At 39.6% G+C, this 18,352-nt stretch overlaps 1 protein-coding gene across 3 annotated transcripts in view; it reads right to left on the bottom strand.

Annotated features, from left to right (window-relative positions):
• Positions 1-18,352, bottom strand: part of MMEL1 (membrane metalloendopeptidase like 1) — a 1,737,390-nt gene that overhangs the window by 690,529 nt on the left and 1,028,509 nt on the right. For all 3 annotated transcript variants that reach the window (XM_044062979.1, XM_044062980.1, XM_044062978.1), the window contains exon 8: positions 15,141-15,206. In XM_044062979.1, the coding sequence (XP_043918914.1) occupies positions 15,141-15,206 (66 nt within the window). The remainder of the gene's footprint in view (positions 1-15,140; positions 15,207-18,352) is intronic.

Genomic DNA, 18,352 nt, shown 5'->3' with positions numbered 1-18,352 from the left:
AATAAGCTACTGATTGGATTCACAGCTATCTAGCTGGCTGCCAACAATCAGTTGTCTGGCATAATGACCTATCTCCTCGACTTCCTGTAACACCAACATACCTGAACTTCACAAGATCACATAGGAAGCCTTTTTATTTGTAGAAAGCTGGCTATCTAATGCCCAGTTATTACTCAACCAGCATAAGATTAAACTCCTTATCTTCCAACCCCTAAATCTTACCCAATTATCCCCCACTTTAATATTCTAGCCAAAGACAATACAGTCATCTCCCCAACAGAACACACCAAACTACTTGGTGTTGAGATTGATAACAATCTCAGATTTGACACTCACATTTCTTTTACCATAAAAAAGGTTCACAAAAAACTAGGAGCATTGCACAGAAACAAACAATTCCTCACCAAGACAACTAGAATTTCTGCTGCCAGTTCCCACCTAATCTCCACTTTGCACCTCCCCTATACTTATCTACCTTAGACAAACAGACCTAAACAAGCTCAAGGCTTGCTACAATAAAATTGCTAAGTTTGCCACTGGTGCATCTCATTGCAGCCACCACTGTATCTCACTTAGAGAACTTGACTGGCTTGAACTCGCTCATCTTCTTCACCTGAATCAACTCTCTCTCACACAAGTTAGTAAATCATCCTCTTAAAGTCCCATCCCTTCAAAACCTTCTCCAGCCCTACTGCTCTACTAGACCACGACGTTCCAGCAGCAAAAATCTACTTCTAGTAACCAAACCCAAGGACTCAGCTGGATAAGCACTATTCTCCTACATCATACCCAGATTACGGAACAACCCCCCTCCCCATAACCACACTACCTTCTTGCAATCACTTCAAGACTGCACTAAAAACTCATTTAAAACTCCCTGGTTATGCAGTTGCACCAGTCCCAACTAGTAACCCTCCTTTTTACCTCCCCTTCCTCTCCCCTCCCCTCCCCTATCCACTCTGCCTCACACCATGTGATCATTGCATTCCTTCCTCTGAAGGCTCTGGCTCACCCTTTACCCTAACCTTCCCTCATCAGCCAGTCTCTCAGACCTGTTATAACATGCTTAACTACCTTACTTCATCTCAACTTCAAATACATATCCAACTGACTTACGCCTAGCTTCCTCTAGCTTCCTTTTTCTACAACATATACTATTCACTCAGTTTCCTGTCTTATTCCTCTATCTTCCCCTTCCATCCCATTAGCCCTTCTAGCTTGTTCCACCTTAATGTGGAGCATCTGCTTTATATCTGTTTGAGCTTAGTGCAATATTTGTGTATAAGATTTTGGTATATGAGTTTAGAACAGTATCTGTTTGAGCTTAGTACTATCTGTATATACATCCTACCTTTATTGCTAGACTCTAGCTAGACAACGGTAGATCTGTTCATTATTATGTTTCATATTGTATGTATATCCAATTTTTGCTGCAGTATGTATTATTTGCTATTGTATGTATATTTAATTGTTCTTCATGTACTCTGCTGCTCATTTATTGTTCTGTGGATCTTTTCTCCCCAGCCTCCACTGAAAAAGAACCTGTGTCCAGTTGAAATTTCCTGGTAAACAAATGTAAATAAATAAATAATAAATAAAATAAATAATCAAGGAAATGCCTGCCCTGATCAAGCTACTCAATTCTCTGAACCATCTTTGGTCCCCGGTACCTCAAGTGGTTACAGAGAATACCACAGTTATATGGTATATCAACAATCAAGGGGGTACCTGGTCATACCCCCTTTGCAGACTAGACATATTAGCTAGGGCTATAGCTTCACAGCACAGCCTCAATATACAGGCATCCTACATTCCATCAGAGAAAAAAAAATTGTATGTCAGACAAACTGAGCAGGACCCGAGTAGACCCTCATGAATGGAAACTAGATAAGAAGGCCTTCCAAGATTTGATCCATTTTTGGGGAATTCCTCAAGTAGTCCTCTTTGCTGCCTGTCTGAACAATCAACTGGCAAAATTCTGTTCCTGGACTCCATGCATGAAGGCCTGAAAGGCAGATGCCTTTTCTTTTCTTTGGATAGAAATGTTCCTGTGTGCCTTTTCACCCTTTCCACTAATATCCAGGGTGCTTCTGAAGATTCAGAAGGAATCCTCCAAGATCATTGTGGTGACTTCCTTCTAGCCCAGGCAGTTGTGGTTCTCCCTTCTTTGGAAAAGGCCAGGGGCAATCGTCACAAGATTTCTCACAGAATGGATCTACTCACACAAGAATAGGCATGTTTGATGCACCTCAACATCAATCATCTTCAGTTGACTGCCTGTATCATAGGGTCTTAACTCCTTTTAGGCAGGTTTTCTGTGGATGTTCACCAGATACTAATGGAGATAAGAAAGCCTGCTTTTAGAAAATCATATATTAGCAAATGGAAAAAGTTTTCTAGTTGCTGCCAGCAATGTAACCAGCACCCATTAAGGCCTAGTTGTTCTCTGGTTTTACAATATTTGTGTGATTCACTATCTTATGGCCTTTCTTATTTCTCTATCCAGGTTAATTTATTGGCTATTTCAGCCTGTCTGCCCATGGATCCTCCTCTTTCACGGGGTTTTGTATAAGAGGCCTCTAAGTAAACTTGTGACCCATCCCTGGATTCATAATTTTGTGTTAGAGAAACTAACACCTGCTCTATTTGAACCAGATAATCTGGCTGACATGAAGTTCTTTACATGGAAAATAGTTTTATTGATTGCTTTGACTTCTGCAAGAAATGTATATGAGTTACATGCTCTTAGGAGTTAGTCCTCCCTCATTTTCCACAAGGACAGGGTTTCTTTGAGAAGTAATCCTTCTTTTATGCCTAAAGTGGTATCCAAGTTTACTTTAAGTCAAACTATCCATCTCCTCATTTTCTTTTCTGAACCCAAAAATGAGAGAGAAAGGATTATCCTTACCTTGGATGCCCACAGACAACTCAGGTACTCTCTTGACAAAACTAACGCTTTCAGATCATCAGATGAATTGCTCATTTCTTGTAATGGTAAGAAGAAGGGACAGATGGTTGTCTATGGCTATTTACCTTTTGTTATACTCACCATGACAAATCTATTCCAGGTAGGGTTAAGGCCCACTCTACAAGGACCTTGGCTTCTTCTATATGTTTTTGGGAAGGGTTGGATCCTAGAAGTATTCTAGAAGCTACTAAATGGTCCTTTGTACATACGTTTACAAAGCACTATAAGCTGGATTCCTTCTCTAGGTCTAGATCATGCTTTGCTAGGACCATTCTCCAGGAGCATCTGGACCCTTCTCCTTCCACCTCCCAAATCTACATAGCATGATAATCTACCCGGATAGCTAATGCTGCTGGAGCAGTGATCAGTATGATGAACATATTACAGTTGTATAAGTTGAACCTAATAGCAGATGTTCAAATGATCACTGCTCAGATGATCACAGCTAAGGATACTGCAGCAGTGATCATGCAAACATCAACTGTTATGGTAAGTTCAACTTACAGAGCTGTAGTTTCTCCATTATTATCCAGTCCTGAAAGTGGTGTAGTTTTTGAAGCCTCTCAAATATCTCTAAAACATCATGCCTGCTCTCATTTAAAATAACTATAGTTAATATAAGCAGATCTTTAAATCTGTTCTCTTTGGTTGTGCACATTATGTATTCAAGATGTACTATGTCTCTCACATATACAATGGCAAAATTGTTGTATTTTTGATGTTGAGTGTCTTGACATATGCAGAATCTGTAAATTGCTGCTTTGTTTTAAGTTGTATTGTGACTTGAGCTTTTCAATCTAGAACTCCACTGAAAATGGGATAGAAAAAAGTCCAGATATACTTTCCCAGTTAACAAAAGAAAAGAAGTAAGTAAAATAAAATCAGCAAACATAGTACCTATAACTAACTTAATGGGAGAATAGGGAGGAGAGATAAAGAGGCCAGTGCTGCTGGAGATGTGCGACTCATAAGATTTTAATCTGTTGTACCTACCGGACGAGGGTATGCTGTTTACAACTGATTCAAAAACTGAAGTTAGCCAGAACTCAGGATGAAGAATGATAGCACTAAAGAAGTAACTGAAACATAATTTTGAGGGACAGATGCTAAATGGACATAATGAAGTTGTAGCATTCTCTTTTCTAATCTGAGATTTGTCAAAAAAAAATCCAAACAAATAATATCCAGTACTCAGTTCACAAGGGAAGTTTCATAAAATTGACTTTGTTTAATATTCACTAAGCATTTTCATCTATTTTTCCTTGGACTAATTTTTCATTTACCCTGATAATGTCTCAGCCAAAAAGGGATGAAAGTGTTTAATAAAAAACAAATAAAAAGTAAAACGTCACTAGGCATTCAGAGACCATCTCACTGAAAGACTTGTTTGTCCTTAAGAATTCATTTCCATATTTCCCTTATACCTCCTTTAGAGGAGGTTTAAGTTTTTTCACAGTGATGTCTCTTATTTATTTATTTATTTGTTGACATTTGATTATCAGGAAAGTTCGAATGGGTGGAAGCCCATTTTCAGCAGAGGCCCGGGGGAGAAAAGCCCCAAATTAATACAAAGCATTTTAGGAACAATAACTTTATAATCTTCAAAATTAAAACAAAACATTGGTTAAAAATTGTATTGCAATCATTTAATATTCAGAGAAATTTTAGACAGTTTGTATAGAAGTTAAAGGCAAGTTAGTTTAATACAAACAGGAATTGCAATTTGAAGTGAGAAAAATATAGGCTTATGGTACATTTAGAGAGAAAGTCATGGAAGAGATGTATGGAAGTAAGTGATGAAGGGAGAGTAAGGAGGTATAATGAATGAATCACATTTAGGGATATAGTTTATCCTGGTTTTCAGCAAGAACAGAGACAGACAGATTTTAGCTAGGAAGTCTTTCAGAGTGGCTTTGAAAGATGAAAGGGACGACATAGACCTGATGTATACAGGCAAGAAGTTCCAAGCCTTAGCAACCTTGTACGAGTACAGACAATGCCCATCAGATTTTCTATGTTTGTAGACAGACAGGAGTTTTTGGTAACTGGATCGCAATGACCGACTAGAAACATAGTTGTGTAGAATGTTTTTAGTGCTGGACAGGCAAATGGATGCTGCATAATTTTATAGGTGATAAGAAGCTGTGTACATGTTAGTTGATGTGGCAGTTCTAACCGTTTTAGGCTTTTCAGTGCTATACAGTGGTAGGTTCTGAAAAGGATAAGTGCTGCAAATGTAGCTACTTTGTTATAGCATTACTCAAGTTTTAATTTAAGTAAAGCCTGGAGATTGGTAAGGATGGGAGCACAATAAAGAGGATTGGGAAGGAGATAAGTAGTGGCAATTGTAATTTTAGTTGCATCAGTGAGAGAGTTTTTGGCTCTGTAAAGCGTCCCTAGTTTTTTATAAGTTTACTATGAGAAGTGACTTCAATAGTTGCATTATCAAGAGAAAGGACTTTGAATTTTATTTTTTCTTGAGAGAAGGATTTGGAAAAAAAAGTAGTAGTTTGGTCTTTTTTGGGTTCAACATGAATTGTGAGTTACAGTTATGCTTCATTGGCTGTTAAACCTTCCTGAGTAATTTTTGGAGGTGTCCCATACTGTCAGATGTGCAAATGAGAGTGGAATCATCTGCATATTGTATTACGGTAGCCTGCTGTGTGGAGGTATAGAGGGTGTTAGTGAAAATGTTAAGGAGGAGGGGACCAAGGATAGAGCCCTGTGGTACACCAGTAGTAACTGGGAGGTAAGGAGAGAGTGTGGAGTGCCATGTTACCGACTGATACCTATTGGACAGGTAGCTTTTCAACCACAGAAGGGTGGGCTGAAAGAGACCTAGTGAGGACATTTGAAGTAGAAGTTTGCTGTGACAAACTGTGTCAAAGGCTTTAGACAAGTGTAGAAATAAGGAAGAGATTAGTTTGCCATTATCTGTAGCTTGACTGGCTATATCTGCATATCTGCATAGGTTAGAAGGGCAGTACTAGTACATCATACCTGTTAATCACACATTAGTTATCACCATCATCAACCCCTTTTCACATTTTTGACATGTGGCAGAATGTTTAGTCAACTGTGGCCACCTCTCTTGAGTCAGTGAAACTTCCCTACCTTCTTCAACAGTTACGACAGACTATAGCCTGTATTATTTCATGCAATCCAGCCGTCGCTTGGCCATATACCCTTGTTTCTTCCTGCCTTTCCTCTATCTCTCCCAAATCATCACATATCACCATAATCTAGTCTCTTTGACCTTTTCTGCAAATGAGACTGTTTAGGCTTCTGCTTTGATATCCTCATGTCTTCATCTGTCGTACAACGTGAATTCTACCACCCATCTCATGCACTTCATTTCCATTACCGCAAGCTTCCTCAACTGCTCTGTCTTCAGTGCACATGTTTACATGCAGAAGAAAAGAGAACAGGTTTGAAGATCTGCTTATATTAACTATAGTTCTTTTAATGGAGAGCAAATATGATGTTGTTGTTTATACCTTACACAATGAGAGACTCAGCAATCCATAAAACATTTTTGAAGACACAAACAGCTCCTGAGATTTAGTCAGCTTCAACAGGTTAAGTCTGATAACCTTGGCAACTTTCAGCAGACTGCAAGAGATCAGGATTGGGGTTCCCCTCCAAGTAAAAGGACCACCAGGAGAACAGAAGGAACCTATCTTGGAAATCAAAACCACCCCTATGGTTAACTAGTCCCAAAAAGACCAGACATTTTCTTACGTTTACTACTGTATATTTTACTGCAGACATTGGGTCAGTTGTGATGCATCCTGATCTGAAACCAGACTGCTCATCTCCCATATACCTTTCTACTACTCTGTGCATTGGTTTATCAATCATCTTCTCCAGCACTTTCATGCAGTGTTACAGGAGTTTGACACCTTCTGGATGTTAGATTAGCTTAAACAAGCATCACTCACTAACTAATGCACAGCTGGAACCGGAGCAAAAATATAACACACCTGGGAACATACAGTGAGCATACCAAACTCAGAATCCTATAATTATAGCTATGTGCAAACTAAAATGTGTATAAAAAAATGTAGGAACACATAAATCTTACACAGAGTATAACATGAAGATGCGTAACCAAATAATATGAATCAAAACCCAAAGCTTTAAATATACAAAAATTGCCCATATTTTCTTTGTAACATTTTTGCTGGTTTAATTTACTTTATTCTTGTAGATACATGATCAAGACATGGTCATTCAAATCTGTGGGATTGTAGATATGTAACTTTATTTACTTATTTTTTTATTTCATTCTCTGGTAGGTTTTTCAGTGTATTCTTCTTACGTTCATAGGTGTTTACTAGGCTAATGACCACAAGGGCATTTTTAAGCCTAACCATGTACCCTAAATCTCTGACGCATTCTGGTAAACATTTACAAGCAGGGGCATGGAAGATGAACCATTTAGAGGCTGTCTGTGTCCATTAGAGATATAGGTGCCAAACCAGGGATGAATTTCCTGTTCCCCATACAAGTGTCAAAGTTACACTTGAACTGGATTAGGGAGGAACTCTGCTTCACCTGGATAGGGAGCCTGTTACAGTCACAGAATCGTCTCTGGGATACATACCTGTCTCTTCAGCAGGTTCTGTTTATATCACAGGCAAGGTTTAACTCTTTAGAATGGGTAATTTTGGTGCTGTTTGTTTTGTGAATATGCAGGAAGTCCATCAGAGTGGGGTCTGACAATGCCCTGTATTCCACACATAGCTCTCCCCTCAACAGCCTGTAGGAGACAGAATACAGGGATAGGGCATTGACGTGGTCTGCATAGGACATTTAGCTTATGGTCTGTATTCTTTTAGTGAGGAACCTCTGTGGACATTCCATTTGCTGGATATGCCTGCTTAGGTACATACCAAAGGAGGCATTGTACTCAATAATAGGCCTGATGAATACCGAATACAGTGGAACAATTACTTCCTTGGACCTAGATGCCATAGATTTGTTTAGAAGTTGCACAGCATAGAATGATTTCCTCACTACTGTACACACGTGATGGTCAAAGGCTAGATTACTGTCTATGCGTGTCCCCAAGTCCCTGTCTACTGGATCAGTTCTAAAGGGTGTGTTTTCAGTATGGTAGTTACCAGGGTGGATGACTTCCTGAAGGATACTATTATGCATTTCTTGGCATTTAGTTTTAGGCCATGGCTCCGACATTGGTTGTTTGTCTGTGTCAGCCCTTCCTGGAGAACATTTGTATTGGTGTGGGATTCAGTGAAAGCTCCTAATTTGCAATCATCTGCAAATGTAGTCAGCCGGGGACTATTGACATTGGCCTTGACTTCAGAGAAGTAAATGCTAAAAAGGAGCAGTCCAAGGAGAGATACCTGAAGGACTGCACTTGTGACTGTCCTCTTTGTAGAGGTAGCTCCCCACTTCTAACATCCTGGGTCCTGTCTGTGAGCCAGTTGGCTATCCATCAGGTGACATGCAAGTTTATCCCAAACCTCTTGACTTTGTCAACAATGCCGAAGTGGGCTGTTGTATCAAATGCCTTGGCCAAGTCAAGGTAGGCAGTGTGAACCATTTTACCCTCATGCATTGCTTTGGATAATAATTAACCTGAAATGTGGGTTTGCTAGACCTTATTTGTCCTCTGAGTTGTTTGTTTATATTGATGAGAGTGCTTTTATCCTGCTGGGTGCTGCACCTCCTAATTTTTCTCATGATTTTCTTCCTTCTGTTATACAGCCTACTGATTTTGTGATTTCACCAGGGTAGCTTGTTTTTTGCGTTAAGTTCTGTACTTCTTCCTTGGGGGTACACCTGCCTCTATGCAGCCATTAACATGCTTGTATAGGGTTTCTCCAAACAGTTCTGATTAGGCAGCAGTCTTCTTGGGTTTATGTGGGCTTGACATGTTGCCAGGTTATCACGTAATAGCAGGAAGTTCACCTTAAAGTAGTTCTTGAATATTCCAGGGTTAGCTGGGAGTCTAGGTTTCATTTTTACTTCAAAGAAGACCATTTTGTGGTATGACCTTACCAGGGAAGACATTATGCTAGTGGGGTGTGTGTCACTCTCACATATTAGTGAGGACCACATCCAGTATGGTTGCACCCTGGCTGTGCATTGACAATCTGGTCCAGGGAGTTTGTGTTTACAAAATCCAGGAATTTATGCACCTTTATGTTTGGTGTCATGTAGGATTCCCAGTTAATAGTGAAGTAATTAAAGTCACCCATGAATATGGTATTGGGTTGGATGGTGAGCATTTCCAATAAGTTTAAATACATGGTATGGGTATCCTGGGTCAGAGAGGGACCTATAGCTTGCAAGGAAGTAGTATTAGATTTTGCCTATAGTGATTTGAACAAGGAGTAGCTCAAGTGCATTGTCCTGTTTGACCAGGCTTGAGGCATATTTATTTTTGATGTAAAACAAAACAGCCCCACCTTTAGTGCTTGTCTGTGCAGTAGCTGGTCTAAATGTAAGGAAGGCATTATAAACTTGCACTGCTGGCTTTACACCATGTATCACTGACTGCACAGACATCACCATTCTCTAGGGTGAAGAGAGCTTCTAGGGAGTGGAGTTTTTTGTTTAGACTTCTAGCACTGAGCAGTAATACCTTTAGATTTTCTTGATTTTGATTTAATTTGTCAGAAATACTTTCAGTTTGGCATTGCCTAAAAAAGCACTATGGAGGAAGACAATGTTTTAGCTAATATTCAAATGCCTAGAGAGGAGAGGTACAGACCATCCCAGACAAAGCAGCACGGTCTGTTGACCATCTCCTTCCATGCTGACAAATACTGCACCCCCTTAGAATGACACCAGAAACTAAGCCAATTATTAAATTCATTCATTTTTTGTTTGTATTGTGGCATCATTCTTGGAGAAGGTAAAATGTTGCTCAATACTAGGCTCATACCATCCTGAGACACATATTCCAAGAGCTCCATGATGTGTTTCTTCATAAATGAACAAGAAAAAAAGCAGCAAGTCTGCAGAGACACTCTGACCAGTCAGAAACTCACAAATGTGTATTCAAATCCAGGTAAGTAGCAACAGAAACTTGTAAAGATTAGCGTTTTCATTTATTCCATAACAAACTTCATCAGATCTCTGCAGACTTGCAAGGTTTTCCATAGTTCAGGGCTATAGGCTACTATCTGCCCAAGGGCATTTTAGCCTAGCCTATAATGTGTTATGTGGCCCCTTGCCAATTGAATAAAACTATGCCTATCATTTTCTGCGCTTTTTCTGCGCCTCTGTCAAGCAGTGACACTGCCTGGGATATATCCTATCTCATCCTCCCATCCATTGGTCTCCTCTTTCTGCCAGCCAGCAGTGCTCTGCCTCTGCCTTACGGGGATTTTGTTCCACAGCATAGGAGTCTCTGGGGGTGATGAATCTGTCCCTCAACCGCATTCGTTATCTATTTATAAGTCCATTCTTTTAAGTCTCCCACCCTTGTGGTTCTGAGGGATCTAGATTTTTGAGGTACTACAGTGTCAAGACTACTGTCAACTTGGGTCCCCAGATCCCGGATGACTTTTTTCTGTGCTCAGTGGATTGTCACCTATATGGTAGCTAGGGGTAACCTTTTCTTTGCGAAGTATATGACTATTGTTTTAAGTAGTTTAACTTCAGGCCATGGCTCTGGCAACAGCTATCCATCAGGAGGAGGCCCTCTGTGAATATCTGTGTCAGATGTAGCTGAATTATGGCACCCAGTTTGACTCATCTACAAACTTTAACCTCCATAACCCTCCTGTGTTTGCTTGTACTTCCAGAAAAGTAGGTTGAACAAACAAGGACCCACCACTGACTGATAGTGACCCAGGACTGAGCTTCCTGTGGGACACCACTTCCGACACAGCAACTCTGACTCTTGACCCTGTGGCAACTGACGCTAGGCCAGTTGTCATGTGATGGTTGGATTTATATGGGTTTGAGTTCAAGCTGATGAGTTTTCGAGGGTATGAGTGTGGTCGAATGCCTCGAAGGCCTTTGTAGGCTGTATGGACTGCCTTTGGGCTGCCTTTCCTTGGTGAGGCCTGGTGAAAAGTTCAAAGGCCTTTTAAAGTTTCTCGAGTGCCAAAATCAAACTGGACAAAAAGCCAAACTGTGTCTATGAAAGTATGCAAGTGTTTATTTGTCTTTATTTCTTATCCTCTCCATTATGAGATAAGGCATGGCTTTGCAATGGGGGCTTGTTCAAGCTAATGGGGCGTAGCACCGCCCTCTTGAAGCACCGACCACAGAACGCCACCACAGTCGCCGCAAGCGCCCATCCCGGGAGGTGACCTCCTGAGGTGAGGTATGTGTGGGTGAGCTGTCCTAATTTAATTCATTGAGTTCATTGAGTTCATACAGGGGACACCATCGGTCCACCATCATGCCCATTTTTGCTGTGTTTTTGCTCCTAGTGAGGGCAGTTCTCACCATGTTGGAGATGGCCCTCACAATCTCTTGGAATAGATATCTCTGGGGGGGGAGGGGGAAAGTTTGCACTGAACCTGTCAGCCAGTATGTTAGCAATGTGGTTCAGTAATTTACTCATCATTTTTGAACTAATTCTCTGAGCATATCTGGGGGTTTCCTCTAGGTTTCCTAACATAACTAAGTAAAAGAAGGCCTTATGATTGTCTCTAGAGTCCTTGATTTTTTCTCTCAAATTACCTTGGGATGATTTTATGAGAGCTCTTAGTTTTTTACTTATAATGTTCAAAGGTGTCTTACCTTTCAAGGATTTTGCTCTATCTTGTAGTAGCTTCCTCCTTGCTGCTGTTTTCTTGGCTGTTTATGTGAGTGCTGCTGTTTTCTTGGCTGTTTATGTGAGTTCTGTTTTTTTCATGTCTCTCTCTTCATATAGTCTAGGGAGATATGTCTTAGGTCATTTGCACCCATGTGGACTATGACTATGTCATTCTGGTTGTTCTGGTCCAATGACCTGAGTGTGTGTAATGTAGCAGATCCTAGCCTTTGATAATGAACTGACCGTGACTTTCTCCTTACTCAGCCTGGTGAGAGGCACATGACCAGAATGTTGGATAGTGTGGTGGCTTGCCTTATGGGCTTAGAAGTAGAGGCTGCATGAGATGTGGCTATAAGTGCTGATGTGGGTGTTGTTTTGAAAAAGTGTATTTGGGGCTGCTGAGGGTATTTGTTATGTGTACTTCATCTAGGAAGTCTTTGGGGTTTAGGAAGGTTACATTTAAGTGCATCTGCATACGTGGGTTGATATGTCTGCTTTGAATTGTGTGTGATGGGTGCAGCATGTGTACTTCTCACAAACGTATTGACATTAGGAGGACTTTTATGTGAGAGCTTTGCCTACAGTGACACTGTGTAAATACATCTCTCATATACCATTATCAATTTCTTTAAAAATTAACTGGTTGTCAGGAGTATCCGGTTTGCAGTTCTGGGAACAGTGCTTGTTACTGCAATCTACTTGTCCTGTGTGCAACTAGATATTGGTGAAATTTCAATTGTGCTTTTACAGGAAAAATGTCACTCAAGGTGTATGTGGCTATAGAGGGCACTGCCAAACACTTGGTACTTAACTACAATGTTTTTATGTTTGACAGTGTGGCATGTCATCAGGTCACAGGAACAGCAATGAGTACCCCCATTGATAATATATATTCTAATATACCATTGTCTAGATTGGAATAAATTAATATTCATAGTGAACACATTTCATATTTTACTAATATTTTATTTTATAAGCCGACTGTGGATGAGTTTTTGGATTTGGAATGATACTGCAGAACAACTAATATTTTTATGAGTACTCCAAATGCAGAAATAGGAAAGCACAATCAGGAAAACATGAGTCTAGTCAAAAAAAAAAAAAAAAAGAGAGAAAATCAAATACAGTGATCACAGAAGAACAATTCAATGTAGAATAAAATAATAACAAACATTTGTGTAAAGCACTGCTTTGGGTTATAAAGATGCATAATGACAATTCAATTTAAATACACACATAAAAATTACATAAAATTTTTATGAATACTATTAGCAATAGTGCTAGTTATCTAAAATTCAAAGTAAACCACTCTATGAAAGTCATTATTTTTTAGATGTTCCAATATTGTTGGATAATATATTAAATGTTATCTGTGAGAATGATGTTTGTAAGAACAATGTTCTTCACAGAAGTATGTACCTTGCACATATCTCTATTAACAATACATTGGCAGTTACTTATGTTATGCTGTCTCACTAAATCAGAATATGGTTTAATTGATTGTTCTGATATAACAATGCAATATTTTCTCTGGATGAAGTGTCCTTTAGACATTTTATAACCTGTCAAAGGAGAGGAGCTATTGTCTAGATCTAATAAGAGGAATCCTAGTGCTCAGAAAAGGAGACAGAGTCACTCATACTAATGATGGCAGAACAAAGAATGACACCTTAAATTGTGTCATAACATATAAATTCCAAAAGGCTCTGAAGCAATACTTAGTAAGTAAAACATCATAAAATGTCATTAAAACAACTTTATTCTAAAAATGAAAACATAACAATAAGTGCTTTTATCCTTCTGGACTTCATTAGATTGTCAGACAGTTTCTGGAGATGTAATGGGAAGTTTCAGCCCCCCTCCCCCAACAATTTGAAAATCTCACTGAACTTTCATTCATTTGGAGGAATGGTGTGGAATGTACTCTACATCTATCATTTGCATCTAGTGTGAAGATTCTAAGGGTGGGAGAATGTGCCACCTCTTGCACCAATCAGGGGAAGGAATCTGAGGAGGAAGAAAGCTGCTCTATATCATCTCTTTTATAGCAATCTGGCCAGCAACTATCCAGCCTCTGTCCCCCTTCTGGAAACAGTGACAGGCCATAGGAGCAGGAGGGAGAATGTCTTGGGTTAAGACTGGATCTGTCATAGGAGCACAGAATGGCACATAAAAAAATGGGTGATAGCAAACAGCCAAGGTCAGCACTGACAGACACTGTCATCAAGATAATTAATGTTGCCAACATGCACTGGTTGACATCATATGCCAGTTTTGGCACAAAAGCCATCGTGACTGACGGCTTAAATAACAAGGAGTCAGAGATTTAGAATTCTGCTGTGGGCAGCGGTATCAAAAGCATTCTGAAAAACTTTGACTTGTCACTGTGGACCTAAAAAGTGTCAGGTACCGATGCTACCAGCGCCAACACCACTAATGTTGGCAGTATTGTTGATACAGAAGGCATTGATAAGAACTGCTGTGACCCCAGGTTTAAGGAGATTGCCACTGCAAATGCTTCTTCCACTGTTACCTCTGGCACCTACAGTTTACCAACTAGACTTGTTGAAACATTAATCTCCCAGCTTTTTATTATACATTGTCAAACTGAGATCATTAAACAACACAGAAAGGAAAATAGACCTTTCCCTTTCTTTGTGGACTGCTGCATTCCATCCTTCCAGGACTAACTAAATGCCAGAAAGTGGCTTTCTCAAACTAAAATGTTCTGATTTAAACACTTCTGCATTTATATTAGTGTCCAGGTCATCATCAAAAGATGAAGCCATGCAATTTATAGGTTCTTAGGACAACACTAGGCTATTGGCCTGGAGGCCCTTATAAGCCTAGCCAAGAATTTCACCCACGTTTCCACAAAGTTTTTAAGTTTTTAAGCTGTTCCATTGCTGAGGGGATGCAGCTATGAAGGAGATTCCACTGAATAAGTGGACATGTGAGTAGTGATGTTTGAAGCTATAAGATGTATTAAATGGGCTATGAATAAGTAGTTTTATAAGTGTTTGTAAGAAGTTTGTTTATAGGAACCAGTGTGTATGATTGCTTGCAATGCTCTTTGCAATATGCATGTGTGTTTGTGTATGTTGTGAGGGAGATGTGAATAAAGAAATGACACCTGTCCATACCAAGTCCTCATTCCTTGCTATTAACGTAATGTTTTCCTATGTTACCATTTGTCATTTACATTTGGACTCAATGAAAGCTAACACCATCTTCAAGGTACCCTCAATATGTAGTTTGAGAATTGTGGGCAAGAAGAAGGCAAGTTATCAATAAAATGGTATGACAAAGCACCTGGAAAGTGATACAAAATAGTTCTGCTTTTCTGTACAATGCATAAAAATGTTGCTGGACCCAGCAAGCTCTACTGTGATATTGTAACTGTATAAGAAAGAGAGCAGCACTTACTCTTTTATAGTTGCCGTCATTAAAATAATAATCTCTGGATGGCATTCCCAAGCTTGGCTGATCAATCTAAAAACAAAGGAAGAACGCACATTCCATTGTCATACTGTGAAACTACATTCAGGCACGTTTATTGGCAGGCTTTACTATTCTCAATTGTTTGGAGATTTAAAAGCAAAAGCAAGAAGCTAAGAAATATGTTTGATTTATTTTTATTTATAGAAACCAGAATGAATATGAGTGCTATGAAATATCCCAGAAGAAGGAAAACACATGAAAAATATCAACTTACATATCTCATTTCTAGTGCATATATATTTTATCTGGAATTTATTAGTCCTTAGAGAGGTAAAGACTGATAAACTTTTCATTTTGCTGTCTAGCAGAAAATAGAAATGTTTAATGGTATTTTTTCCGGGAAACAGCTTACAATTCAAACAAACATAATTCATATTTATCTATTTATTCAGCACATACTTCTACTTGACAAATAGACAGACTTACTACATGCCAGTGAAGATATAGTTGCCACAAATATGCAATATCTGTATCTGAAAATAATGTCCCCCACAGCATCTGACTTGAATCCAAATTAAGAACCTTTAAAGTCTAAATCTTACAGCATCTGTCATCCAGTTCCTTCTTGGAAATTTTCTAACTCATGCTTTCTGTTTTTTTAGCCTTCATTGAAATACTCCTCACAAAACTCAAGCACACTCACACACACACACACACACACACACACACACACACACACACACACACACACACACACACACACACACACACACACACACACACACACACACACACACACACACACACACACACACACACACACACACACACACACACACACACACACACACACACACACACACACACACACACACACACACACACGCAAATACGCACACACACCTACTCCATCTTATTCATGTATGTTAACTCTAACCCTTCCCCTTCCCACAAACCCTAATCCTACTCATTACCTTATGAAAACTCCTCCTAATAGCACCATTACACAAAGCACTCAGACACAGTCACTCAAGACACCAGTCACATACCACACTAAATCTATCTCCTTACCTAGCCTTTATTCTAACCCTAACCCATAAACACTTCAACACACTCACACACACACACACACACACACACACACACACACACACACACACACACACACACACACACACACACATGCCCACATGTGTGTGTGTCTTTTCGGTTGAAGTTAGCCACAGCGAACTCCGGTCCGCTAATGATTAACAGTAGAGTTTTACATGCTGGCTTGCCGGGCCTAACGCACAACCTTCGAAGGAACGCCCATTCCGTCACACAGTAGACGCTTTAACTGAGAATCGAGCGGGCAGCGTCTAAGTGTGAGGCGACCACCACCGCAGTTCTACATGCCCGCACATGTCTTCAGTATAATTAGAGGTGCAATGTAGCAAACAGTATTTGTGTGTCATATGCAAAGAAATAGCAATATTGACAAGACAGGTTTTATACGATATAAAATGCATTATATGTATGTACACATACATAAGTGGAAATTCACAAAATATTTGCAATATAGTATTTCAAAGTTTTTGGAGTAATGAAAATGGCAGTAAACAGCGTTCACATGTGATACAGAAACGAACTGGAAGATAGATTTTAACCCAGCACATTAATGCAGCGTATATTGACTGTGCTTACATTATGGGTAAATATACACGTGTCCATGCGAATGCACACACACACACACACACACACACACACACACACACACACACACACACACACACACACATTTATGTATATGTAAAAGAAAGAATATTCTATTAGAACATTGTATTGATTCTCTTTTCTGCCCTGACACATTGACACATAGACAATTATATATATATATATATATATATATATATATATATATGTGTGTGTGTGTGTGTGTGTGTGTGTGTGTGTGTGTGTTGAACTACAGGAAACTGGTATGTGGCAATCTATTATGGACAGTTGTGAATGGCTTTCTATGATAAGAACATCACAACAACAACACACGTGGAAAAATATGCATCAGTATCCACGAGAAGTACCCACAATAGATATTACAAAATTTGTTTTGCCATCTACATTAAACAGCTTATAACAAAGCCTAACAGATACAGGCAGTATCACAATATACATGTTGTATCTTCCATGAAAAGGTGTACCTTAGCATCAAAACTTAGCAGGAGCACTATAGACATGTACATATACAACACAGACCTAAATCATGATGCAGCCCTGGGATGTAATACACTAGATAAGTGGGCATAAATTGGTATTAGGAACAACACTATCTTCCTATGTAGAGGTAATATTTCCATGTATGTGTATGTATCAGAATACCGCAGACTTATATGACACATTAGCACTATATTTAGCTCTCTGATGCCATGTATCACTAATTGGTCTCATTAGCATGCAATGCTTCAGAATCTAAATCTCAGCAAAATCTGTATCTTGTCGGGAATAATAGTACACAATGTCAATATCTGCAAATACTTGATGATCCGATAGTATTTTCCAGAGTCTGCATCTCTTGTAGAGTAAGCCAGCTACATTGATGAAAGGGGAGGAAGCCCTGACAAAGACCCACACCTGTTTACATTTATGCACTCCAGGCATTTATAGGACTGGGCTGGGGAATGTATGAGATGAGAGGAGGGATAATGATAATGAACATATGCTGCACTGAGGCAGGTGGGTCATGTGGCCCTGGGCCTTCGTCAAGACTGGTGTCATGAATGGCATCTGGACTAGGTGAGCAGGCAGTCCATGAGTTAGTATTGTCAATTTTGAATGGGGCAAGCATGCACCTAAAGAGAGGCTATGCCTAATAGCTCACAGTAGCCTTGTAAATAATGCCAGCACATAGGGTGGGGGGACCTAGTTCTGTTTCAGTTGATCCTGTGTGAGCACAAGTGATAGTTCTCAGGTTCACTCTTCTCTTCTCCTGCACCCATCTGGTGACTCCAACACAGAGGGTTTAAATCCCCTGAGTTACACTGAATAACTTGCTATTAGGTAAAGGAATGTTTAGTGTAGAAACACACCACAAAAATCAGACTGATATCCATGGATATGGGGAAAAAAGTCAATCAAAGGAATATGTATATGATGCAGTACTTAATACCAGTCCAAGTGTAAATGTAAAAACGTGGACGTTGCGGGTATGTCTAGAGTCATGG

This window comes from Protopterus annectens, chromosome 2.part1 (genome assembly GCF_019279795.1).
Source record: "Protopterus annectens isolate FY-2018-M chromosome 2.part1, PAN1.0, whole genome shotgun sequence".
Classification (NCBI taxonomy): Eukaryota; Metazoa; Chordata; order Ceratodontiformes; family Protopteridae; genus Protopterus; species Protopterus annectens.
The sequence above is the reverse complement of the archived record's forward strand: the minus strand, read 5'-3'. Positions and strand labels throughout refer to the sequence as shown.